This window comes from Hetaerina americana, unplaced genomic scaffold (assembly GCF_022747635.1).
Source record: "Hetaerina americana unplaced genomic scaffold, ioHetAmer1.1.p SCAF_10, whole genome shotgun sequence".
In the NCBI taxonomy this organism is placed as follows: domain Eukaryota; kingdom Metazoa; phylum Arthropoda; class Insecta; order Odonata; family Calopterygidae; genus Hetaerina; species Hetaerina americana.
The window spans coordinates 77059265-77087116 of record NW_027286070.1 but is presented as its reverse complement, the minus strand read 5'-3'; the positions used below and the strand labels follow the sequence as shown (position 1 = coordinate 77087116).

Genomic DNA, 27852 nt, shown 5'->3' with positions numbered 1-27852 from the left:
GAAGATGACAGAGGAGTTATTTGTTGAAATGTTGGCGGCAATGTGGAACCATCCTTGGAAGAATTCACCATGACTCTTTTAACTGTTCTCTTTGCAACCCAAGACTGAAACTGCCCCAACCACTCCAGGGAGCTTAATATTATAAATACCCAAGTCATTTAGTATGGTCTCAGTTCTAAATGCATCACTAATCTGTTCATCTGATCATGCAAAATGAATGCTTTTAAATTTTTGATATCTTTCAACACTGACACACTTATTGTTGGTGTAAATCAACATTCATTAATATGTCTCATGCACTGCAGAATTATTTTATAGTCTTTAGAACTCAAACTTTTCGATTCCTGATGGATGGGGGCCATGAGACCAGTGAAAGTGATTAGTTGCACTAATCATAGTTACACTACCTTACCCCATTAATAAGGGATATATTAATTACGTTAGTATCTTGCTCCAATTAGTGGGGCGATGTGATCTTTCCTTCAAATGTTGAGTTTTGGATATTTTTCTTAAAAGTCCTTTCAATGCTATTTGGATATCAGTTTGCAACCTTATACCAAATCAATCTAGTAAGTACTGCCAAAATAATGAGTGGATAACACTTTGAACCTGGTAATTTTGCACATTACTATTGTTTCTTAAAAGTATTCAAATAATCACTGTTGTGAAAAATAATCCAGCAAAGTGCCTAATAGATACTCTAATAATTTTGCCTTCTTCTGCTTCTGGTCTTCAAAGTTTCACCTCCTGGAAATAATTAGGACTCAATCTCATTTTTTTACTTTTATTTTGAAATATATTCATGTACAAAACAATATAGACTTAAAAATTCTTCAATAAACATAATTAAGAGGAAACATTACAAGTCTGGTGATGACAAATCTATTCAATCATTAAAGAACTCAAAAGTTAAATGAAAGAAAGACACAAAGCTAAAATGATAGGCCTCTTTACAAAGAACCCGGGTCACCATGTTCTTGTGCATTTGTTCAGCAAAAGAGAATATTCATGTTACACTTTTCTATAAACAAATACCCATTCACTTATATTTATGCGTAATAACATGGTACTCTGCCATCATTGGTATAGCCACTGGATGATGTAGGTAAGCTTAATAAAACCAGTGGCAGTTGGACATGAACTCACAAGATTAAACTGGGAATCTCGATTCTTTTCAGTAATTCTCTTATAACCATTAACCCTTGGAAGCACATGTACTCAATGATTACTAGGGTAAACACAATGTGAATATGAGTAAAACTGCTGGCATCAGTAACATCTTAGGGAGCCATTTTATTCACACCTACATATTTTATCTCAAGTTATCTGCAGCAGACTTTCAATTTCATCTTTATGACTATCTTTGTCCTAAGGAAATGCTTCTCTGACAACTAAAACTCCGAATAGGCCCTAGTTTAAAGCAATGTACAAATACAAGACCTTTGTCTCAATCGAAAAATCAGCAAATGTAATTTTATATTACATTTCTAATTATCACATTTAATTTTACAACCCTGAAACCTTCAGGGTTATTAGTGCCATTGGTGGTAAATTCTAACTACGCAGTGCATGGCTTACTTCCAAGGGTTAAGAGATGCACATTATTGCAAATTCACCATCAATAATCTACATTTTATTGCATTAGTGAATCTCTGGTAAAATACTTCATCATTATCATTTTATTAATGGGACGGAGGAGTTTCACAGAGAAGGGAAGAAAGGAAGAGGGGATTCACGTGAGTGTGTGCATGTGAAAGAGACGAGAGAGAGAAGATACAGGGCACACAACCCATGCAAGTACAAAAAGGGAGGAGGCAGCTGAATTCGGCCAATTAGCAGTCGGCTCTTTAATGCTAACTTATGAATCACCTCATTGAGTATTTTGTAATAATAATTATAATAATGACAATAATCATAATAGTTCAGTCTTTATGTGTATTGGGGAAGAGGCAGAGAATCTATCCTTCTCAGGCATCCCCAATTCTTTGCGTAGCACGCTTTGAATCATTCATGTCTTTGGAAATCAAATTATTCGAATCCTCATGCCATTATTAATCATCAACTCTTGAATTGTTGTTTTCAAGTAATTTAAATGAAATAATTGAAACTCAATTTTTCAAGAATAATCTTCTACCATTATTGCCGTTAGGGGATCATAAATTAATCATAATGTTTATCTATCTTCAAAAAATAAACATTAGTACTACTGAAATAAAAATAAATGCCAATTCTCTGTTGACACATCTGAACACCTTTCCAAATGATGATTTATTCAGGCTTATCATATTTCCAAGGGAACAAACCAGAAGATTTTGTGAGAAAGGTGCAGTGGACGAGTGAATTACTACCCCTCTCATTCAATAGCCACGCACATTAAAAGAGCATGAATTTTATGTTTTAAGCTAAGGACTCATTGTTGATCTAAAATAATTCAGATTACAACTACGTAATACAGTGAACCACTAGTGTGCAATTTAACAAACAAACACCCATAATTAAATCACAAAATGACTGAGATGACAAAGGAGGAGGAGGGCACAAAATCTGGTCTAACCTGATGCAATTAGTACATACACATAATAAGCCTAATTACGGTAAACCTAATGAAAAAAATCTATTTTCGTTCCTCAAGGCATCTGACTAGGCATTTTATAATTCAAAACATAATTAATTATTAGGTGTTTTAAGCAATAGTTAACACGTTAATTGTACTCCCTTTGGTATCTAGTAAAGTAAATGAGGTAGTTCCCACATTTACATTTTTCCATTAGACTGCCTTTATTGTTGTCTGGAATGGACCTTTTTGGCATAACTTTTTTCATTTAGGAGATCACTTTCTTAAACAGTTGTTTCACTTTGGTGAATAAGCACCCTCCAATCCCTACTCATAAATTGGCTCTGATTTGTTTCTCTTAAAAGGTGGATGTATATTAAGTATCACAGTGGAAACAAAAGTTTTTGGTGAACATAATTAAAGTAAATGACTGGTCATCAAAGAGCTATTAATGAATGAATTATCTGAGCAAGTTGAGAAACTGACAAATTCACACCATTTGTACATTAATGCATCAACTTATGTACCTTTGCAAATATATTTCAAATGTATCACCGCAGCTTTCAGACCAGAAAAGAAATAGTATTAATTTAAGGTCTAACAATAGCTCTGTTCTTCTTGTGTAAATAAGTTTATGTACAATATCCTGTTAAGATAAATAATGCAAAAAGTTAGTTGACTACTATATGTTAAAAGTTATCACATCCGAAAAAAAGGCAGCTCCTTGCTGACTTTCCTAGTTTACATCCTTTATCCCTTGGATCAGATAAAGAGTTATATGAAGCATTAGCAAGATAATTTTAACATATCTGTAAAAATTGCACATATTTATAAACTGTCGTGTTTTTTCAATTAATGGAAACTGGTCACCAAACCCTAAATCTGCCATTAAATAAATAAATATTATAATATTCAATTGTGAGATTCTCACAGATTTTTAAAAAATTGCATATTAAAATTTTAAACATTTGGCAAAGTAAGCAAAGTGATCATATCTTCTCCATTTACATCTTTAAAACTGGTTCATATGATATGACCGGCAAATCATGCACTCAAAAACTTGAGGCAAAAGTATGTTGGTGGCAACACATGTGTAACAATGAAAAAAGTTCCAGTTGGAACGAGCCAGTTTGTAAACAAGGCAACAGTCTCACGGTCCTTACTGTTTCCACGGAAACATAGCATTGGTGTCTTAATGAAATTACAAGAAATATTAACTTCATTTGAAGGAAACTTCTATCTAATTTAGGCAATCTTCGGGCCATTGAGTGCATTTCTACATGGTATCAGAGAGGTGTGAGACATTGGCGCTGACTGCCTATTCCACCACCAAGCAGGCAGGCAAATGCTCCCTCAAGTATTCAAACAGTTCCTGGGAAGCACCAGGGCAGTTGGTCAGCTCCAGTTCTTGGAGGTGCCTGAGTTGGATAAGCGATGATAGGCCACTGGCAGTCAGCAGAGGACACCCTATCCAAATAAAAAATAATTAATTTACCATTCATGGCCAGTAATAAATATTCCAATTTATGAGGCTTGTTTTTTTAAGTTGGTACCTTTTTGAAATAAAAAAACAAGTATACTTTTCTTAACAATTTTATGCTATCATGAAAGCCTGTACCTTACTCTACCTTTCTCCAAAATTTCAACTAACATTAAAGCACGTATTGTATCATAGAACCAGCTTTTGAATCCCATCCTCATAGAAGTCTACCATCAGATTTGACAACCACTGCAGAACTGTCATTTTGACCTCCATATCGTTGTCTTGGCATAGACCACCCAGCTGCATCTTCAAAAGCAAAAATGGACAGTAGTCACAGGGCACTAGATCGGGACTGTATGGAAGTTGATCAAGTTGTTCCCAGCCAAATGATCCACTGAAATCATGAGTTTGTTCAGCAGTTTGTATGGATGGGCATTGTCATGGAGCAAAACATTACTCAGCATGCCACGTCTTTTGTTTTGAATTGCATTGTGCAATTTTTGGAGGAAAGGTGGCGACCCTCGTTGAAACTCATCAGATAATGATGAAATGCCAAGTATCTGTTCTCTTTCTCCGCCTACTTTCTACATACTCTCTTCAGTAATGACTGCAGGTCGCCCACCTCTTTCCCTATCATGGACATTGTGCACTGTCTCTAAAAGCTCTCACCCATTTCCAAACCATTCCATCACTCATAAACTTTTCTCTGTGAACCTCACTGATCCGATGATGAATTGAGTTGCTTTCATGCATTTAGCACTAAGAAAATTAATTACATCAAATATTTCACAGTCGGCGGGGTTCTCAATCAGCAATGACATTTGAAATCCTCAAAAACAAACATAAATACCCTTTAATGTTTCTGTGATAGTCTATTATAATAATTAATTATATAATAATAATAATAATAATAATATTTGGCTTCATAATAGATGTAGGTACACAGCAAACATGCGCTTAATTTCAAAACAGTGCTTACTTAAAAAACCAGCCACATGCTATTTCCTAACAGAAAATATGATAGTAACCTGGTTCCATGATAGTTTCATTCTCCATGAGATAGAATACCAAATCAAGGTTGTGGGAATTCCAAATTCCATTCTGACACTGAAAATTAGTGCCCCAGTGTTGATAAGATTGGGTGCATTTTTTATTTCAACCCATAAACAACAGAATTACTATTGCTTGCTAGAGTTTGTATGAGCAAAAGTCTTTATGTAACTGAATTAGAAAACTAATATGCATTGGAATTTCCATGTGCTGATACATTAAGTTAGATCTTATGGGAATATCAGTCTAAAATAATTAGTTCTTCTTCATAATGTTTATACTTTGAATTAAATGAATTACATATATTCCAGGAAATTTGAAAGGGTGCAATCTCTACTCATGAAAATAGCAATGGCACTGCAATCTGCTAGCAAAGTGTAAAATAATTTCAAGGTTTTAAATTGCTGCCGTATATATGTCATTTGTGTGTGATGGAGCTGCTATCTATCATCATGTAAGTGAAATACTTGACACAAATTAGTGGGAGTATGTTCTTCCTTAGAAAGGCCTGGTATATTTTTGCATGCAAGCTACTTTCCTCATTCAATGCTGATAGATCAATATGAAGAAATTATTCATGCACATAAATTTATGTAATGGTGATAATCAACAAACAAGATAATCAAATAAGAGTAGGGTTATAGTTTTGGAAAATCAAAAAACTTGGGATGACATTATACTTCCAATGCCCACAAACATATTATCATTAAATTAAACTGAATAGTATCGCAATAATCAAGTATTTTATGATACAAGACAAACTGCAGAGCCTTTGATTGAATGGAAAATATTTAAAATACGTGGGAGTGTGATTTATGTCGATAAACTCTTACATTATTTGATATTATATAACTTACTCCAATTCTTTTCTATATTATTTTGAAATACTAATGAAAGCAGGTGTGCATGACACAAATATATTGTCAAATGGTGGCACTTCAAGATTCATGCAAAAACATTTTGACACAGGTGAAAATTCTGAGAAGAAAAGAAATCACTCACCAGCTAGAGAGAGCACTCTTAAATTCCTCATTGAGCAAAGGTGTTGGATTCCAAAGTCTCGTACCTGAGAGCACCAACGTAAGTATAGCACAGACAATGATGTCAATGTGGAAATGTATCCAACTCCAATATCTGTTATGTGGACACACCTATTAAAAAGATTCATTGCATGAATAGAGCATTTATAGTATAAAATAATTAAATATTTGTATGAGGAGCTGAACAAATGTAAGAGTATGTTAACTATTTTATAATATGTATGTTGTGTTCCTTGGTACTGAACTGATCTGCTGATTTTCTTTTACACCCCAAGCAAATTAAAAGAAAATGAATAAATCTCATTGCAGATATGTGTGAGCAATGGTAGTCAACCAGTTCCTTTCATATTCTTAATTCAAATGTTATGATGTGAAACTATAAAATGTTTTTATAACACACATTTATTTAACACACATTTACAGTAAACCTCATTATTATGATCCTCTTTAAATTAGAGCTACTAGCAAGATTAGTCCCTAAATAAAACACAGGACTTAGTGTGCTTTTTGGAACAGATAAATTGACATTAGTCTATGCTGAAATTCAAAGCCACTATCAGGACTCGCAAATATATTAATATATTGCTTTTTCAAAAAATTCCCTGAGACACTGCCTACCATTGAGCATTTGCATTTTGCAAACTAATATGTTTAAATTATCAAATTTATGTCATCATTTCCTGCAAAAACTCCTGTTCCCAAAACTCATAGCATTGATTTTAGGCCAATAAAAAACCACAGCAATCAACCCAAAGGTTGGGTTGGTAGGTGAGGGTAGAGTTCACCTTGTATTTAACTAAACAGGTTGTGAAATTCATGTCTCAGGGTGTGGGGGCCGGTTTCTTTCCCTTTGTAACGGGTCAACATTTGATACATAATGTTGGATCAATATGTGCAAAATCTTAACCTTGAACAGCTCGACTTGGGAACTGTTGTTTACACTTTCAGTGCAAACTGCTTCTGGTGGACCAACTTAATCCTAGGCTCCTCCCTCAATGCGAGGAGAAGAGAGCTTAGAAGCATTTTTAGTGTTCTCCAATTATTTTCCTGAGTTTCCCGAGTTTCCTGAAGGAATAGAGTGAAGAATAGGACCCCTTCAATCACTCCGGTCCAAATCTCAATGCATTCCTTGCGTTGAACATTACATTAAAAGAAAGAAGAACTACAAGGAAATGTTGGGCACATGTTTTGTGCTCATTTTATGGTTTTCCCAAAGACTAAAGTTATGTCACATTACATACTCATTCCTCGAAAATCCACATCAATTATATCCTAAATGGTTATTCCAGCTGGTTATCAATTCTGCGAAGAAATTATGTGAATGTTAAAGTTGCTATCAAAGAATTTAACCTACACTCTTTGTATAGAAGAACTGAAGGACTTGGTTTTTATATGGACTTATTATTTGTTTGAATATTAATGTGAACCAAATTATTTGTTTTTTTACTGATGATATAGTATCACAAGATGCATGTTGACTGTGTGAGAATCTTGTTCCTTTCTGTCATTGCAAAGGTGATACTATCCTTGAAGTCACATTTCATGGCAAAAGCTATGGATACAGGAAATATGAAGATGCGACATACTGCTGACTCAATAGAAAACTTCCTTCTTCCAGTGATAATAAAGGCTTGCCATAGCTCAAGAAGAAGAATGGATCATTTAGCCTGGCCTTTTTTGGCAGAAGCAAGTTTAGCAGAAGTAAAATGCAACTGAAAGAAAAAATACTAAGTTTTTTTATCTGAAAACAATAATTGTAATTAAGTATTTGTTGGCCTAAGGATAGTGGATGAAAGTCCAGAGTTTCCTGATTCTCACCCATGCATAGGCTTCGTTTCATGTTTTTCTTCCTAAGTACTCAAAGTAGCAAGTGATTTCTTCCAATAATAATGAAAAATTTAAATTACAAACTTGCTGGGTTAATTATCCTAGTTCTTTCGTGGACATGAATACCATTGTGATTTTTACTGGCTGGGTTAAACATACAATATCCTGCGGTTATAATAGAAAACAGTTTATTCATTTCTAATCCAAATAACTTATTTTTAAGTCCAATATTTTTGGCCCCTTCAGTTTCAAAATCAATTTGTATTGTATATGTTATATAGCTATAGTGAGGACACCGTATGTTGTTTATTATGAATTATGTTATGAATAAATATAATGTGTTGCTTCAAATACTTTGGAGGCATCCAGAAAATATGATCATGATGTGTACTTGTTTGTACATGAATTTCATAATTCTCCCAAACTTTGATAATTTTACTTTTTACTCTTGCTAAAAATTTTAAAACTAGATTTCTCACCTATCCAAGGTTAATTCTTGCAAGTGTGTCAAGTCACAGGCGATGCACTCTAGGGCAGCATCAGTGATTCGTGGGCACCAAGAGAGGTCAAGACGCAGCAATCGTCTGAGGTTCTCAGCCACTGCTTCAATGCCTTCATCAGAAACTTTGCTGCATCCAGATAGACTCAAGCAGGTTAAGTGTGGAAGAGCATGAACTAAGGAGAGAGAGTCGTAAAAGGATTATTATAGAGCCATTTGGAAGAAATATGTAGAATTTCTAGATAAGGGCTCAAAATTTCTCCATTGAACTATCTGAGATGCCATTAGCATGGATGATTGGAGAGCGCGAATGACTCACCACAAAATAAAATATCACATTTATCTAAAACATTGGGTGCAATATCTTTGAGATATCTCTAAAATAGCAGTGGCCTGTGAGAATATCAGATTCTGACTGAACTAAGTATACTGCTTAGACATGGATCATAATATTATTTGAATAACTTTGATTTCACCATTAAATACTTTTCCCCTGCTTTCACTGAACAGACTCAGGTGAACATGTAAGATTTTTCTTTAAAAAATGCTACCTGCTGGTAAGGGAAATGATATATTGCCTCGTGGAAGGAATCAAGAAAACAGGAAGGCACAATTCAGCAATCCTTTTCAATGGCAGGGTTGATTTCTAAAAAGTTACTGACTTGTTGCTTTCCCCATTAAACAAACCACTCAAGTCCACTACTTGGGCACAGGGCTTTGAGATAAACAGGTGAATATAACATCTTAGACACAATTCATTAATATGACCACAAAACTTGTGATCCTCTGACTCTAGAGGACATTTTATCAACTTTGAGTACAATAATATGTATGCATCAACAAATATTGGAATCATAATTATTGTGTGAAGTTAAAATCATGAGTAATAGTGTTGAAGCATAATGAAAATAGTTTCGAAATCTATGAATAATGAAGTGACTTTCTTCAAAAGTCCCAGATCTTTTCATTTCTACTTCATCAGCCAATCCCCACCATGTCTACTGAGGCTAATGTAGTTGAGTTGCCAGAAATATTCAGAAAATTGGGGTGAACACAAAATCACCAAAACAGCATCTAAAGATTTGGAAGGCAAACTATATGGCCGTGTTCCACAGACAATGGCATGGACTTGGATTGTAGGTGTACTCCAGCTAATTCATGCAAAATAAATATGCAACATCTTGTGATTGTGACTTATGACTGTTTAAGAGTGTCTTGGGTATTGTTTCTAAATGGAAATGAATTAAGAATGTTTTATTTGATAAATCATATGATTATTACAGCTTTTTCTGTAAAACTTTCTACGATAAACATAAGAAAACAAAGTATGTGGTTCATTCAATAACTCCTTAGAAAATCCAAGAGATGGTACCCATAATATCAGGAAAGGTTACCTTTTAGTAAGGCTCATCTCTCACAAGTTTCTACTACTTCATCATGATTTTATTTTAAGAGTCAATTGAAGTAACACTTTTGTTTATTTAGAAAAATGGAAAAAATGAGTTTAGCGCTGTGATTAAACACATCTTTTTAAAAGGCTTAGCACTGAAGGAGACCAAAGCTGAGTTGGATGAAGTTCATGGCACATCTGCTTCTGTGTTTGCAACTGTTTAAAATAGTGAGGGTGAATGAGTTTAAATGTAGCCATGCATCCATAAATGATGAATATTATTCAGGACATCCAGCGCATTTGACTGCCCCTGAGTTTGACAAAATCCACGAAATGGTTTTGAGTGATTGGCGAATCAAAGTGGAGGCAAATAAGAGTTGAGGCTGCACACGAGGCCAATCGCAACATGCAGTGTTTTCAATTTTGCATGGGAAACTGGGTGTGAAATAAATCTCAGCAAGTTGAGCGCTGTTTTCTCTCGGTGGAAAATTAATGCAATTGTGTAGTCGATTTCTGATTTTGCCCTTTTCTGTAGCAATTCAGATGAGTATCATCTGCATCAATACATAGCTGCAGACAAAACATGGATACACTACTACACTCCAGAGTCAAAGGAACTGTCAAGACAGTGGGTTTCTTAAGGCACTCCAAAGAAGGCAAAGATGGTGAAATTGGCCAACAAGGTGATGGACATGGATTTTTGGTATGCATGTGGAATCATCTGCATCAATTACTTGGAAAAAGGACAAACCATGAATGGACAGTATTCAGCTGCTGTTATTGCAGCAGTTGAGTGAAGAAATCAAGAAAAAACATCCTTATTAGGGAAGGAAAAAATTCTCTTCATTGAGACTAGCCAGGGAAGCACACAAGCACAGTTTTGTTCGTGAAAATTATGGAATTAAAGATCAAATTAATAGAACTTGCACCACATACACTCTATTTTGCCCCCACTTACCTTTTTAATATGCAAATTTGATAAAACAGCTTGGCGGAAAATGATTCACATTGAGCGAGGATGTCATGGCCACATAGATGGCTTTTGTTAAGACCTACCAAAATTCTACTACTTGGAGAGGTTAAAAAATTCGGAGAAACGCTGGGGAAAATGTATTGAGTTAAAAGAAGGTTGTTGAAAAATAATTAAAATCTTCCCAAAATAATTTTTTTCTATTTTTTTCCTAGTGACTCATTGAAATACCCAGGTAATATGAAAAATACACACAAAATATTTTTTGTTTTCTTAAGAAACAACACTGCACATTTATTATCATGTGCAACAATTCTTTGAAAGATTTTCTCATTAAATATTCTTACTATGCATGGAAGCCTACTGCAATGATTTCACTGAAACATCCATTCAACCAATCATAAGACTGTTGAGAATGCCAGTATCCTGAGAGGTTACAGCAAGAATAGTTCTAACAAAAGCTGATTTTTCAATGGCACTTCAAATCTTTTAATACCATGTGGGGGCTAATCCAAGCACTGTGCTCCCTCCGTCTTTTGTATGGTGCATTTAGATATGACAGGATATTTCTTCTTCTAGAAAAAAGAGGAGGTTGTTTTGAAGCTCATTTGGACCAAACTTCACAATAGGAGGAAGGAAGTATGTGTTACAAGGATCTGTAAAGCATAAGGAGTGCTGGAATACTGCACCAATCTCCTCAGTCTATTGAGAGTAACATTTTGGATGTACAGCTGTGATTATGTATCTAACTTCAAAATCAATCCATCATTACTAACATCTTAACTCTTAATTAAATATTGAAACTTGAATGGTAGTCAAATAAAGGCTTGAATAGTCTTACCTATGTTGAGTACTCCATGGTTGGTGATTTCCCAACAAGAGTGGAGTTTGAGTGAGGTAAGAGAGGCCCTGTGGCGAGGTCCTGAGAAGGCTGTGAGGGCTGCATCTGTTACGTGGTAAGCTTGGAGCTCAAATTCTGTAAGATTGGGAAGCAAAGTAGCCACAGCACCAACAGCTTCATCACCAATCTACAACACATCAAAAGAATGGTGAGATAGTTCACTTGGCCAAATTGATGCGGTGATCCTTTATGATCTAATTTATGTTCTATAGTTTTCAACCCTGCTTTCTCCTTTTGCAGAAATTATTCAGCATCTAAAGGAATTATTAACAATGGATTCTTCCGATTCATCACTGGTTCCCAATAAAGCTCAAAAGACTTATTCTTTTTAACAACAAAGAGAAAGAAAAAAATAGCCATTCAATTGCTACCTCTTTTGCTACTTCCGTTTTTGAATTCCTTTGAATTTAATAGGAACCCAATTACTCAATATCCTATTTTGTAGCTAGCCCTCATGATTTTTTTGACAAAATAGAGCAATAGTTTTTTTGAGTATGAAATACTTACTGTTAGATTCAAAATGATAAAAACACCAGCTTTGCAAGGGTGCTACTATTATCACCTTTGTCATTGAGCTTAGTATTGTACACATATAGGAAGTTTCATATCTACACTAAATATGAAGCACAAAAATATTGATGTAAATGTTAATTGAATGGTTTGAAACAGGAGAACAATTTCTGTTTCCTGTTTATTTTTAAAGTTTCTTATATTCATTGTCTCTCAAAAAACTCATCAACACAAAAGCCACAACTTCTTCTTGTTAGTTCAATGTGAAATAATGTTGGATGTTATTTAAAATGGATGTAGCATCTTATCTTGTAATCAATAGGTCAATAACTAATTTTTGCTAATCTTGGTGAGTAACGCTCTCAGTTGACAACTTAATTTAAGATATCCCTCAAGGAGAGGAGAAGAGCTCATATCTAGATCTGTGCTGAGTGTATAAATTACCTTCAATGTTTAAAGATGTTATTCTTCCCCTAAATTTTCAACTCGGTCAATGAGAGAGAAGTGAACGTCACAATAACATTGAAGACTGGCTTAGGGCGAGGGTGATGAAGGCAGAATAAGCGGCCTTTTGAGGTAGGGGAGGAGGACAATGACCCACAGAATATGAGGGAATAAAAAAAAAACTTTTAACAATTTGACATTTACACACTCCTCTTTCCTTTTAAGACACAAATGGAGATGCTTCCAAATGAATTCAGAGGCATCCATAAGTTCTGTAATATTTCTACTAGGGTTCTCCGAGTGCTCTCTCCTGAAGGTATGGAATGGATGGAAAAAAAATACTATAGTGTCTTTTGCCTGCCTATCTTTCATGACTGACAATGGAAGATGAAATGAAAGTTCCCTTAGCCTGACAGGAAAATTTGTTGTACACATTTCAGAATGCAGAATAAATATGCATTGCCCACATTGAATATCCTGTACTTTTAGTAGTAATTTTTGTTTTTATGGTTCTCCAAAGATGAAAATAATATCTTGATATAAACTCACTCTTGAAATATAACTAATAAACACTTCAAAAAAATCTTTAATATCTTGGGTGATGCCGAAGTCAACAAGCAATGTGTGGTGAAATGCATGTAAGTATTGAAGTTGTTACTAAATAATAAAGCCAATTAGTTTCATATGGAAATGATGAAGAAATTGAATTTTTTATTGTTTCTTTACATTTCAAAGTAAACAAATTATCATTATTAACTATCATAAGGTAATCTACTGGTTGAGGTAAGGTAAGGTGAATGGACAAAGCTACCAAATAAATATTTTGTGAGACCTAACGAAACACAATACAACAACCAACTCTACCTCAGGTCCCTCTTCATTTCTGAATACTTCCTTCCTCCCTTCATCCCGTCCAACATGCCTATCCTGTTCCTGCCCTTTCCTCGTTTGCCTAACATTTTCCCCTCTATTACTGTCTTCAACAAACCACTACCGATCAATACGCCCTTCATCCACTTTTCCTGCCTCCATAGGATTGCTCCCAACAAACCCCCCTCTTCACCCACCATACCAAGTACTTCCTCATTTGTATTCTTCTCTGTCCATTTCACCTTCTCCATTCTCCTCCACACCCACATTTCAAAAGCCTCCAATCTACGTCTATCCTCCTGCTTCAATGACCACGTTTCCGCTCCGTACATAGCTACGCTCCATATCAAAGGTTTTACGAGTCTTTTCTTAATATCCTTACTCAACGTCCCTGTCATCAACTCCCTCCTCCTTGTGAAAGCCTCTTTGCCTAGCGCAATTCCTCTCCTTACGTCAGTTCTACTTTGACCGTGTTGGTCCAAAACACTACGGAGATACGTAAACTGTTCCACCTGCTCTAGTTTTTTCCTTCCTATTTCAATGTTTAGCTTAGCCTTTATCTTTATAGAAAATCGCATAAGCTTTGTTTTATTAATATTGATTCTCATCCCATACCTGTTGCACTGAATTTCCAATTCACTCAGCAATGCTTGCAACCCGTTTACTGACTGACAAACTAAAGCTCGGCCATCAGCAAACCTTACTGATTTCACAAATTTGCCACTGACTTTCATACCTATTTCCAGTTCTCCCCATACCTCTTTAATCATTTCCTCCACATATACATACAAAAGCACCGGTGATGATTATTAATAACCCCATCCCTTTGCCTATTCTTAACATCTTTAGCAGGCCAACCTAATTCAATTTAACCATTCCTAGCCATCCCCTAGTTTAAACCCTGCCTTACACCTCTTCCTAACACTTTCCATCTGGAATCTCTGTTCCCCAATCACACCTCAGCAGTCTGAGACTTGTACAGGTTGCGGATTTAGCCTCCTATCTCTACAATCTATTCCTATTTTCTGCAATAACTCATTAGTTTTTCCAAATTCACTCTATCAAACGCTTATTCAAAATTGACGAAACAGGCAAATACGTCCTGATTGTATTCTATATTCCTCTTGATTAGTAATCTCATTACTGCAATGGCATCGCGCATACCTCTCCCCTTCTTAAACCCAAACTGATCATTCCCTAAGTAATTGCCCCACTCCCCACATTCCCCATTTGCCCCACTCTCTATCCTTTTGTTCATGATCCTGAGATCAACTTTAGCTGCGTGGGATATCAAACTTATTGTTCTGTAGTCCTCACATGATGGAGCCTTTACCTTTTTTGGAATAGGAACTAATATTGATCTCACAAAGTCTTCCGGTCAGATTCCTTCCTCATAGATACTACGAATCAGTCCATGTAGATTCTTCATCCCACATTTTTCTAAACCTTTTAGTAGTTCCGCAGGAATATTGACTACCCCCATTGCCTTATTTAATTTCATCTCCCCTAATGCCCTTTCTATATCATCGTCAAGTATGCCTGGACCTAGGCTATCTTTCTCTATGTCATGCTTTTTTTCCATTACTAACCTTATGGGCCTAAGTTCTTCGCCATACAGTTCTCTATATATTCCTTCCATCTCTCTTGGATCTTTTCTGAGTCAACTATAATCTTTCCTGACTTATCTTTGCCTGTTAGCACAGATCTTCCCCTCTTACTTCTTGATAGTTATTTAACGCTGCTGTACAGCACATCAAGTTCACCCTTCCTCTGCAAACTTTCCATATCCCCACACTGCATCTTCTACCATGCTTCTTTTGCTTTATTTGTTGCCGCCTCAATTCATTGTTTAACTCTTTGTACTTCCTTTTGCCTAACTCTGTGTTTTTCATTCTTCCATTTTCTTCTCTCCTCTATCTTTGTAATCTCTCATCTTGTACTAAGCTCTTTACCATCATCCATGATTTCTCTACTGCCTGCTGATACTCCTTCTTTGCCATTCCAGTTAATACTTCTACATTCCATTTCCTAACCCAACGTCCCTGCCTTATCTTTTTGAAACGGACGCTACATTTCATAACAACTAAATTGTGGTCTGAGTCCGCATCCACTCCCTGGAAGCTCTGCGAATATATCACACTGTTCCCAAACCTGTGTCTAACCAGGATATAATCTAGGTGATACCTTTCTGTGTCACCTGGCATTTTCCATGTATACCTACCCCTTTTGTGGTGTCTAAACCAAGTGTTTATCTATTTATTAAAATCTATATGTGCTGATAGACAGTGTCAGGTGGCACACAAGTCCCAAGTAATCACAAAAGATAATACGTAAAATCATTCATTAAACTAAAGTACACTTAAAGCGAACTTCAAAACACAAATCTCCTTCACATAGCAAGAAAATCCCCATCTCATTAACATCAATCAATCAGTAAGAAAAAAAAGATCAATTCTTTAAAAAATTAAGTGGTTACATATAATTTTACACCACACATCAATCAAATTATTACATATATACCTTACATGTAGTCTTAAAAGTATACACTCTGTTAGGAAAGGGCTCGAATATTTTTACAGGTAAGGTGTTCTCAACAATTGTTTTATTTAGAAAAGAAAATTTCTTTTATTTGTTCTCCTAATTTGACCCTTTGTGTTCGACCTTCTATGAAATTTTTGACCAAAAAGATTACCCCTCCATCTGTGTGCAATGGCAATTGGCCCATCTTAAGCATTAAGCGATCGTGGTCAACTTTGTCAAAGGCTTTTGACAGGTTGACTATTATAGCTACCACTTCTATTCCCGCATCCATAGAGTCGAACATTTCTTGGCAGAACCAGCTGATTTCAAGCTTACTGGTCTATAGTTATCAACTAGTGCCTTATCTCCTCCTTTGAAAATTGGCATAACATATGCCTCCTTCCAAGCATTTGGCAGGGCATTATTGTTTAAGGTAGCATGAATAAATGATTTATATAATTTGAAACTACACTACCACCCAATTTAAGCTAGTCAAGTGAGATACCATCTGGTCCTTTTGATTTATTTGCCCTCATTTTCATAATTTTTTCATAAATTTCTGCGCTCGTCATTTTAATACTTTTAGTATTTAATATTTTTTTGCCTCCTTGTTGACTCAGAGATGCATCTACAGAATCCATTTTGTTTTTACCATGACCTTAAATACACTTGCATACCAATTGTTAAACGCATTAGCCTTTTCCTTATCATCAACAATTAGTGTTCCATCCTCTTTTTTTAAAGCTGTTATGTTTTCCCTGTTGTCTTTCCTCCTCTGGAGGTACTTATAAAATTTATTTCCATTATCTATCCCAATTTTGTTTGGTAGGAAAATTTCTTTGGCTATTTTATTCTCTCTATTTAAGTCACAAACTATTTTTTTGTAAATTAAGAGCCATTCCGAGCTCTCGTTCCGTTTTTTGTTAATCACTCGAAGTTTTTTTCTTCAAGGATCTTATTTTGCGGTTGTAGAACTCAGAGTCAGCATTTTCTTTTAGAATTTTTTTTCGGGACAGAGTTATTTAATCCCTCCCCCGTTATCCCCTTTAATGTTTTCCAGATTTCTTCTACATTCTGCCCACCACTTACCCATTGCGAATACTTTTCCCTTAAAAAGGTCTGGAACCCTTCCCTATCACCACGTTTATATTGCCAAACTATCTTTTTGTTTACTAGCCCCTTATACTGAGCCCTCTCCCAGTTTAGATACATACGCACAGCTGAATGGTCACTTATTCCCGGAAGGACCTCGACTTCCCTTACCCACTTTTTTGGTCTCAAAAGTATGACGTCGAGGATGTTTCCCCGCCCGTGGGTTTTTCCACCAACTGTACAAAACCCTCCTGGCTTATAAGACGAGACGACTAACGATTTCTTGGGCCTTCCCACCCCCCACCATGACCTCGTCTGCCGACCATTGAATACCTGGAAGGTTCAAGTCCCCAGCTATGAGGGTGTGATCCTCAGGGTTAGCCGAGCATATGTCTGCTAATACCTCGACTGCGTACATCCCTTCGTTGGGGCTTCTGTGCATAGCAACTAAAAATTTATATGAATATCCCCCTTCCACGACCATCCCTATCCCTTCTGTAAACTACCAAATTTTGAGGAAAAATCTCGTTTGACATAATGTGATCACTTAGCCACGATTCCGTGCCTATCACAATATCCAGATTACATGCATCAACTAACGCCTTGAAATGACATGCTTTATTTAGAATACTCTGGCAGTTAACCTGCAAAACTATTAAGCCCTTATCTTCTTTTCCTTCAGTATTGCAAGGTCCACCTCTTGTGTCCATTACAGGCTTCCCTGCTCACTGAGCTCTAGTGCAACATTTTTAAACAGATTAGACATAACCTTGGTGATGACTAACCCCTGTCTCCCACAGATCTCCATTGCTTTCTTCCCATGGCCATTCCTCATGTCTAAATAGTAGTCCCCTCATCACCATCACTTCCTTCCCCTATCATCGCATTCCAATCCCCCATCACCATCAAACGTTTCCCTGCTGGAATGCACACAATTATAACCTCTAACTGATTGTAAATCCTATCGACTTCTTCCCCCTTACAATTGCTTGGTGGCATGGATACCAGAACAATGACCAAGTTCATTGGTTCTACTTTTATATCTACTAGTAATATTCTGGCTCTCATCCCCTCTGCTGTATATTACTCTATGATTATCACACCAGTAATCCCTGCTATCCTTTCACCTCTCCTCGCAATGGTGATATTATATTGAGTTGGACAAATAATGTGTGCATGAAAAGTAAAGGGTAAAAGCACAGTTTGGAAAGTGTCTCTGTATTTTAATGGATGTGCCTGTTTTCTTTAAGGTAAAATGCATCTTCTATTTGTGTTTAATTATATTTATATATATATATATATATACATATATAATACCTGTGCACAATCAGCCAGAGACAGCCTGCATATTTTGGCATTGAGGCTTCGACCAAGTCCCTCCCCAGTGATACCATTACAGCCTCGAAGCCGTAACTCCTCCAGTGACCTCAGGTGAGTGGTGAGCGCCGCTAAAGAGGCATCTCCAAATCCACAACTATTCAGTACTAGGCATCGTATATTCCTGGCAGGACGCAGCATAGTAACCTAAACAAGAGAGTTTCATTAAAACAGTGGGTACGTATGAGATCATGTCTCATTTTTAATTAAATAGTGATGCCGAGCCCAGATTCAGTGTACCTTTTCCACAAGTAATTCTCCATCCACCTGAATATGTACCCTTTCCAAATATAAATGTATCCACAATCAAGTTCCATTTCTGGAAATGTAAAAATATATTATTCCTAGGCAAAGTGTGAATATCATACTAGAGTCTTTTCAGGCTATTATTTTCTCATGATCTAATGTTGCCATTCTTTGGCCTCAAACTTTTGCATTCCAATGCATAGTATACCTTTTCTTTTAGTCAAACAGAGCTGCAGGAGTTTATTATTCTTTAGAATAAGTTTCTTAAAAAAAAGATGATGCTAGAAAGTAGCTGTCCATAATATTTTTGTGCATTTCCCATTGATATTTTTCACAATTTTCATTACTTTTCTATGAGTGGCACTACCTCAACTATGCACATTCCCTGAAGAGAGACTTTAATGTTCATCCTAGGAGTATGATTATGCTTCATGCAATTTCTAGGTGGGCTAAGCAGAAATGTATGATACCTCTGGTCATACAATTTACAGATTTTGTAGGATGAATCTCTTACTTTGAAAGCTTCATTTGCTTCCCAGGAAATTCCCATTACTTTTATGGTTTTGCTGACAATACACCCAGTCTTGTGGGTATGGATGGTGTGAATTAGGGCATGAAATAGAATCCAACAAGACAAAATTTTTGACAGGGAAGGATGGCAATATTTCCTAATAGTAGCCAACTTGCAATCCCTTCTGAACCTCAAGTAATAGGAGTAAAACTGTTGGCTACAAAATAATCTGAAAATCAGAAATTTCCTTGTAGTAGAATGTAGCCATCACCTACCACCGAAGCCTTTGGGCACTTATGCTTCTCCAGAATATCCTGCTTCTAAAGTATGCCCCTTTGAGTGCAATTGATACCTACCCCATTTTTAAGTTTTCTCCTATGCTGCAATGATTTTTTAAGGTAACTTTGAGATTATTAAAAATCTTTTATCATTTTCCAATAGGTATCATAATGCATAGCACTCTTTGACAAATGAAGAAACATAATATGCACAGAAATCCATCCCTCTATATAGAGGTTTCCAAAATTTTACAGGGATGAAACCTCATCCCTCAACCAATGGTCTTTCTATCTAAACCCAGCAGGAAATTGAAAAACCTCCATCTCCCCTTCATTAAGTCTCCTCTCTTTGTGATCAACAAAATGCAATCTCAAAGCAGATCAATGGGTTCATAGGAGAGTTTAGAACTATTTTGCACAATATAATTCCTCTACCAAGATGTCATTGCCCATGAGTAGGAAACTCATCCACTAATCTACTTGCACTGCAGCAAAGAACCTATCTGCATCATGGGTTTTCTAACACCATTTCACTGTCCCTAAGGGGATTCTTTCATATTCAAGATAGCAAAGAACTAAACTGCATACTATACTTCTCCCTTTACTTTGAATATCATGCATATCATTGTCATTCACATGTGAGGTAACTCACATTTATACACTCTGGCAATGCAACAAGCATTTTTGTTTACCTACCCTCAATTGCTTATCTTGGGCCAATGAGGTGCCATGTGTAAATTCTAGACTTCAGCAGGTCTGCAAATATATCAATATACCACAACCTCACCAGAGGAAAACGTGCTAAACAAAAGAGAAACATGCCACCTCTTGGCCTGGGTATTTGAAGGTGATATAGGGGAGACAACCATCAATTGCGTCCATGAATTATCACTAGAACATATTAAATACACACATTATGTATCCAAAAATATATTCAGATACATGTACCCCCCTAGGATGTATAAATAAATCATGAAGGAAAAAAGTAAGGGAATAATGAAACAAACAGGATTTTAATGGAAAAGGTACATGTAACACCAGAGTGATGCCAGTCATACTTGAAAGTTAAGATTACTTATGATGCCAGGGTACATTACCGTACCAGAATCTACATTATAATATTTGCCATAGTACTCCAATGAAATTTTTAATTCTGCAAGGCACAACTTAAATATACATACCACATCTGCAACTTCGAGGTCTGTTGCATTATTAAGGCAAAGAGTATCAAAGGCCCTTTGCTCTATAGATCTGTAGACGAGGGCTCGGGACTCTGGGGATGTTGTTCTTAATCCAGGGCCAGGAAGACTGGCCATTAGGTTGGACCACAGTGGGGGATGTGCATAGAGAAGGTCTCTCCACCGAGTGCAAACCTGAAAAGAGTCGCGCAGATTAAAAATAATTGTTGGTTCTCTATTTATCTCTATTATCTATAACCTTCACATTTTTTGAGTCACTCAGTAAACTTCATACACAAGAGTGAAAGTATTGTTTAGGAAGATTGATTTTATTCTACAGTGGCCCTGATGGCTTAAGTTATATCATTTTGTCCTATAGGCTGCTGAAAATCAAATTGAGGTGTTTTATGCATTCATTAATTTAATGACTTTTTTGGGGCAAGATTGAGACTTCATAGTCCCTTCTTCCACCTGACCCCTGTGCAATATATTAAAGACAGTTACAAACACCCATGCTCTAGGTGGAGGAATATCCACCTAGGTGGGAATCGAACCCATGACCACTGGGTTGGCAGGCGAGAAAGTTACCCTGCCACCACCACGTCCAGTGGACAGAAGTGTTGAGAGAAAGTGAAATAGAAAAATTTTTCCTAGTGTTCTATTAAGGAATAATATCATTGAGCTCACATGGGATTTGACCATCCTTGAAGGGCCAATGATTCATTTGTTATACAGAGGTAAGGCATATGAAAGTTTTCAGAGGACATCTAAACTGGAACCCATATCAATAAACTACAACTATTAATAATGGACAACTGGCCATAGCTACTTTTGTTTCAAGTTTTCACCACTGTGCTATGGGTATGTGTACAACACCACCTTTTGAAAACATTTCTGATCAACATCCTTGACCTACATTAGAATATCATCATTGAATGTGTGCATTTATTGAACTGGCTTCTTTGGGTATTTGAGTGAGCCTATCGCCCCTGATTTACACCATAATGCCAGCCCCTAATGAAGGTGACAGCCCTGATTACTGCCATCCTGTTGAATGCTTGCGGTATGCTGGCTGTTGTGATAGACCAGAGTTACCTACAATTTTTCTCTAGGTCAGCCATTTTAGAGTTTATAAGAGATCCTTTGGGCTAAAAAGGTGAATTTTAACTCAAAATTAAGAATTGCCAAAGAAGGCAAACTCATCACAGAGAAATTTTAGATTAAAGCAAACATTAACAAAGAATTTCCATTTTTTGTCAAATACAAGGGGACGAATCAGCCATGGACAAGAGGAATCACAGCAACTAACCAAATGAATCCCACCCACCGCAATTTGGAAAACAATGACCTAGACCATCCTCTCAGACTTTCAACCCTCTTACCTGAGCCATTGTTCTAACTTCTCCAGTTGAGTAGCAGTACCAGAAAAAATGCATGAGGAACTCTTCATCTTCAATCAGCTCCACCCATGTTGTTGGGCAAGTCCTTTGAGGTACTATTCCATTTGGCCTCCCAGTGGTAGCTGGATTTGGCACCGTCTGTGCCACCCTCTGGCTTGCTCCTCCAGCACCCCTGCTTGGTTTCTCTGGCACACTCCCCTTGCCACTTCCCCCACTGACCCCGCTAGCACCACCACCACTGCCTCCTCCTACACCCCCACAAAATACGTTAGTCACTCGTTCCATTACACTGCCTCCTCCACTTCCCAAGGCAGGCACCCCACCGCCACTCCCTTTGCCTCCCCCTCTATTCTCTGACCCACCACCTCCTCGGTGTTTGCTTCTGGTCAGTCCCAAGCCATTGATTCTCTTCGAGAGCTCAGCCGAAGCTCTCTCAACGACACCCTGCGCTGAGATGGACATGATGGCTGCTGAATGGAATTGCTTTTGGTGCTTGGTGGCAAGAATTTCAGAGGAGCACTTTTAGGGCTTCACCTCCTCCTGCACAAAAATCAAAAATTCAATTAATTGAGGAATGTTACAAATCTCATTTACATGAAATTGAAATATTTAATGCAGAGTCTAATTCATACCATCACGAGGTCAATTAGTGTGGTACAGAAAGTATGTGTGCCTCTTAAAAATAGTTTCCTTAATGCTGCTCATAGTTCCTATTTTTAAGAAGATAAAAAGACATCATGGAGAGCTGGAAGAAAGCAACCAAAAATTAAATGGTGGAATCAATGCTGAAGTGCCTACATGTACCATGACAAAACAAAATTTTTTCAATCAAGCAAAAAAGTTTCCTCGTCTAAAAATTGCCACTGTCATAGCACTAATTTAACTCTTTATTGACTGGTTTTCTCTTATCTAAACATGCTCTACAGGCTTCACTAATCTTCTCATTATTTCTTAAAACCCTCAAATGCTTGGACATTTTCATCTTTCATTGGATGGTACATCAGTTACAGTAATTTTTTTATTATAAAATTTTCAACAATAAAGCCATTTAAATTACTAATGCTGTCAATAAATGTCTAGTTATTGCAGTATTTGCTTCAGTATTGCTTCCTTTTAGAATCCTCATAGGATTTTTGCTGTGCATTCAAGAAACCTTTTGCTCTGCTTATAAACCTCGACACACTTAATAAGTATCATGGAGAGAATAAGTACCTGCCAACTAGCTATTACATGCTAGCGATGGAATAACTGCCTTGTTACAAAGCGCTACCAATAAAAGGCAATTTTAACGTTTTATATTAATAATATATTAAATATATAACTGATTTTTAACATACGCATAATCTTAAGTGTTCATGGTCAACATTTAGCTCCAACGTTCGCCCGCAAAATTAATAAATATGAGGCGCAAACATCTCTTTAGCACGTTCGTATTTTCATATATCGCAGCGCCTCTTATCTGAAATCGTGTGCGGCGCACTCCTTGCTCTTCATATCCACTTTTGTAATCCATTCCATATCTTGCTCAATTAATTTTACTCATCGAAACAAAACATATCGAACTTCAGTTGGAAATCGTCGCAGAGAGAATTCAAGTGATTCTTCAAAAAAAACCAATAGAACTTTAGAATACGATCGATAATGGCACCGTTAATAACATGGCTAGTGGTATCCTAACTTCCGTTCTTTGAAACCTAGTAAAAAGCTTCATGTAGTAGAACATCGTATCATTCATTACCAAAAAGTCAATTTAGGAATATCATTGAAATCATCTTCCATTTTCACGGGAAAGGAGACCTGCGATTATTCTTGACCATTCCATGACATGAACGGTGCCGTCATTTAATACACCTGATTACATTACCTTTCACGTTACGTTACGTTTTACGTTAAATAAGAATAGTAAAACGCATTAACATGGCATAAAAATGCTACCTTAAATCCCACATAAAGACGGCAAGCCACGCAAAAATCACTAGATGCAATGAATGATTGATTATCACTAGCCAATTCAATGAAGCACTTCAAGAGAGACCAGCTGAAGCATGCATGTCAATTCATCTACCCCAGCAAGGTGCTCCATTCGCGTTTGTTTCCTAGAGAACGCCTAACATCGTAATGAGTAGCTCGGATAACATAACTCTCTGATACACAAAGGGGATCAGGGATCGAGAAATATATTTGGCGTTGATTTGTCTATTTTGCTCATCCCGTCCATAGCTACACTCACATACCATTATTATCATCACTTTTTTAGGCAATAGTATAGGCAAAACCTTTAAGGTGTGGGGAATCCCAGGTGACCGCGCGCGCACTGTGTGGGATATGTGGGTCACCCTCTCCCACGCACTCGGTGGCCTCCTCTGGGCACTCACCTCTCGACCGGGAGCAGAGGGGGAAGTCAGACGGAAGCCTTCTCCGCCACCCCCAAGGTCCGGTCTCCCTCCCGATGAGGAACACGATCCTTTCTCCCCACGGAGACCTGCTCTTCTTCCTCAGTCGCTTTCCGGCGGTGGTGATCGGCAAAAAGGTAGCCCAACCGGGGTGGAAGGACGAACTAAACCTCCCTCGCACCCTAACACCGCATCTTCCCGTCCATTCGACGGCGGCACCCTCGAGAAGAGTGGCAAACACGGATAGGAAATGATGGCAACGGGTGGCGGTGGTGGATGTATCGGAGGAAAGACTGGGGTTCTATGGAAGGGGGGACGGCGATACGCGAGTGCGGCAGGGGACGAGATGATGATGATGACAGATGAGCATCGCGCGCAGCGACGGAATGGAGGCGTCGCCTTTCGCACTGCACCGCCGGGAGAGAGATGGAGATCGGGGGGCGGGCGAAGGAAGAGGGTTCGAGCACCTGGGTCGTCCCTCCAGAGGGTCCGTCGTCTACGGCCTGCCTTCTTGCGGGCCGCGAACGGATGCGATCCGATCTGAGGAAATGCACTCCTCCGCCTCTTGGGAGTGGGGAGAGAGCAGCAGGAGAGTTGCAGGGGTCTCCACTCCACCCGTGGGTGGTGGGTAGGAGGAGGAGCGGTGCGTTTCAGAGCGAGTGAGTGCAGGCACTAGGGAGAGAGAGAATGCTACGGGCGAGGGGCTGCGAAAGCGGAGGTGACGAGGGGCTGCCAGCGATAGATATGGAAGCGGCGTCGTCGTTGTCGACCTCGAAGGAGGGGGATGGGGGGGCCGCTCGATACCGGGGCACGAGGACCCCAAAGAGGAGCGCGGAACGCTCGTTGAGGGGCCCCCCGCGCGCGAGCAGGGGGGCGATCGATATGCGGCGATGAGGAGGGTGAGAGGCGGGCGACGGGCTGTGGAAGGGGTGCTGAAGCGACGACGGGTGCGCAGCGGTGGTGGCGAGTGCGCGTTTGGAACGGGCAGGGTTGGGGAGGATAGGGTGTGATTTGGGAGGGGAGGGGATCAGGAGTGAGGCGGAGTTGACAAACAAACTTTAGGAAATAAAGGGTCACCTATAAATCCAATACTGTACGGTGGCGGAAATGAAAGATGAAAAATCGTAGAAAATTGACCGCGCGGGGAAACAATTTTGAAACATTATAATATTCCCTAAACAAAAATTAATTAATGGATTTCCTCATAAATCAGGTATAAAAATGTTCTTAATAGTGAAATGTTTTATATCTGACGGATGAAAATCACGCAAGAGAAAGGATATGAAGGGGAGAGAATGTAGGGAATTAAATAAATGGCGCAAAAAAGAATTTAAAATATTAGCATAAGTAACCAGTTAGCTGGTTACTCCACGATACACGAAAGGACATGGAGCCAAAAAATACACAGCATATTGGGAAACAAACTGCAAGTGAAAACAAAATAATAGTCTTTAAAGGGTAACTTCCTAATGTCAATGTGACGTGCATATTCAAAACAGGAAGAAAATATTTTCAACACTGAATTTGCTCAATTATAGGTACATATTTAGGTTTACGTGTAGTCATTGGAACTATACTTCAAAATTTCTATTTACAATTTTATGGGATTTTTTTTCTTTTTTATCTTTGCAGGGAATTCGATGCGGATGTTAAGGTTATTTTTTGACGAAGAGGTTTTTCAGATCCACCGCATTTTCCTACACTGTTTTACCTCTAAATAGAACCTCGTGTCTTCATGAGACATTCAATTAATCAGTATATTTTAATTGCGATTGATTTCGGAATGCAATTGAGGAAGTATGAGAGATACATAGATAGCAGATGGTAGCCAACAGAAACTTAAACACATGTAAGCTTGGAGGAACTTGTTTGTTGCTTGGTGGTGGTTATTGATGACGGGCAAATTTTTGAGCCCGAATTCAGACATCATATTGGGAAAGCTAGTTGGGAATGAATACGGTATAAGGAGTAGAGTGGGGAGGGGATGGTGATGAGGAAAACATAGGTTGAAGAAATGGTAAGAGGATCGCAACACTGTTTCGGTGTCAAGGCTGCACAAGGTCGGGTAAGTGATGATTTCGAAATCTTGCACAAACCAGCAGATTGCGGAGAAAGGAGAGAGATGGACGACGAAAATAATGAGTATTTTGCGAAATTAGACCATAGGGCGGTGAGGGAGGGAAGAGAGGATAAAGAGTAGGTTAACTGCATAAGGAAGATTGAAAAAGGTGAGAGGATATGGAGCCTAAACCCAAATTTAAACCGTTGGAAGATTTACGAATGGGATGACCCACCGATTCTACTTCGAACTGCTCTTTAATAACCTTTGTTTCATATTTACAAAGACTCTCTTCAGTCTTGCTAGACGTTTACACTCGTCAAGAAAGGTACTGTAATTCGGCATCATAGGGAATTAAAAATAGTAATAATTAAGAAAATAATGACCCTGTATGTTATAATGATTCGTGTGTTTCCGACATTTGCGTGAATTATGAGGTATACAATTGAATAAAATCGAAAAATGCGAAATTGCATATAGTAATAAAGAAAAACTCAACTTCCAGGTTCCCAACTCACGGTTTACGTTGATTGCATTTGAGCCGCAACATTGGCATACAACTAAAATCAACACTTTTTAGAATCAGAATTTTCGAATTATAATATTCTATCGAATTAACGAAGGCTTTGGATGTAATCTAGTATTAAACATTAAACATGTAATCTAAATTAAACCAAAATAACTGCAATGACCGAAACGATCACACTCATTTGAGTTATTTTCATTTAATCTAAAACGGCCATAGAACTCTTTATCTCCTGGTTTCGATGAGCTCTCTATGATCGAAGTTTCACAGTGATTGCAGCAATAACATGAAAATAATAATGTATTTTACAGATTTCATATTCCAGGAAATGTGAATTACCCTAAAATGAAATGCTCCATAAGGATTGTGCCAAAACATATGTGAGAAAAATTAAATTCGAGTTTTGCGTATTTTACTAAACCAAAACATCTTTCATTTCACATCCTTAAAATATTGGTAGATATTTTAACTAAGAAAACAACCCATAAATATTTTTCTTTGGCTAGAACTTTTGAAATTACCTTCTTATATCTTAATTGAGATGCTGTGTCGAAAAGATCTTGACACCTAGCGCGGATTTGAAACTCCCGCATGAAATGGGCATGTGGATTGGATGCAAAACACGTGAGTCTACTTGTCAACTTCACTTATATCAAGCGAATTACCAACACACGTATATAAAAGTATTGATCAAAACCCGATGTATAAATGGTCATAATTTCATGTATCACTGT

General features: G+C 37.6%; 1 protein-coding gene across 2 annotated transcripts; it reads right to left on the bottom strand.

Moving 5' to 3' along the window:
• Positions 1-783: 783 nt before the first annotated feature.
• Positions 784-25311, bottom strand: LOC139700289 (F-box/LRR-repeat protein 16). 2 transcript variants are annotated; one of them, XM_071598929.1, is made up of 9 exons: positions 24076-24116; positions 22773-22885; positions 22123-22680; positions 20744-20935; positions 18468-18674; positions 11655-11841; positions 8434-8629; positions 6090-6238; positions 784-4021 (listed from the first exon to the last, which is right to left on the bottom strand). In XM_071598929.1, the coding sequence occupies exons 3-9, from the start codon at positions 22600-22602 to the stop codon at positions 3873-3875; spliced, it is 1560 nt and encodes a 519-aa protein (XP_071455030.1). In that variant the 5' UTR covers positions 22603-22680; positions 22773-22885; positions 24076-24116; the 3' UTR covers positions 784-3872. The 2 variants fall into 2 exon arrangements, with proteins under 2 accessions (XP_071455030.1, XP_071455029.1); XM_071598928.1 differs by lacking the exons at positions 22773-22885; positions 24076-24116 and adding an exon at positions 24516-25311.
• Between the last annotated feature and the right edge of the window lie 2541 nt (positions 25312-27852).

What these genes read in the sequence shown, in the direction of transcription:
- LOC139700289 (XM_071598928.1), bottom strand. Translation starts at nt 22,602, where the DNA reads ATGTCCATCTCAGCGCAGGGTGTCGTTGAGAGAGCTTCGGCTGAGCTC. An exon ending in ACCTCGAAGTTGCAGATGTG is followed by an intron (nt 18,675 to 20,743) that starts GTATGTATATTT and finishes TCTCTTGTTTAG; the next exon opens with GTTACTATGCTGCGTCCTGC. An exon ending in CTCTGGCTGATTGTGCACAG is followed by an intron (nt 11,842 to 18,467) that starts GTATTATATATG and finishes GATGTGTTGTAG; the next exon opens with ATTGGTGATGAAGCTGTTGG.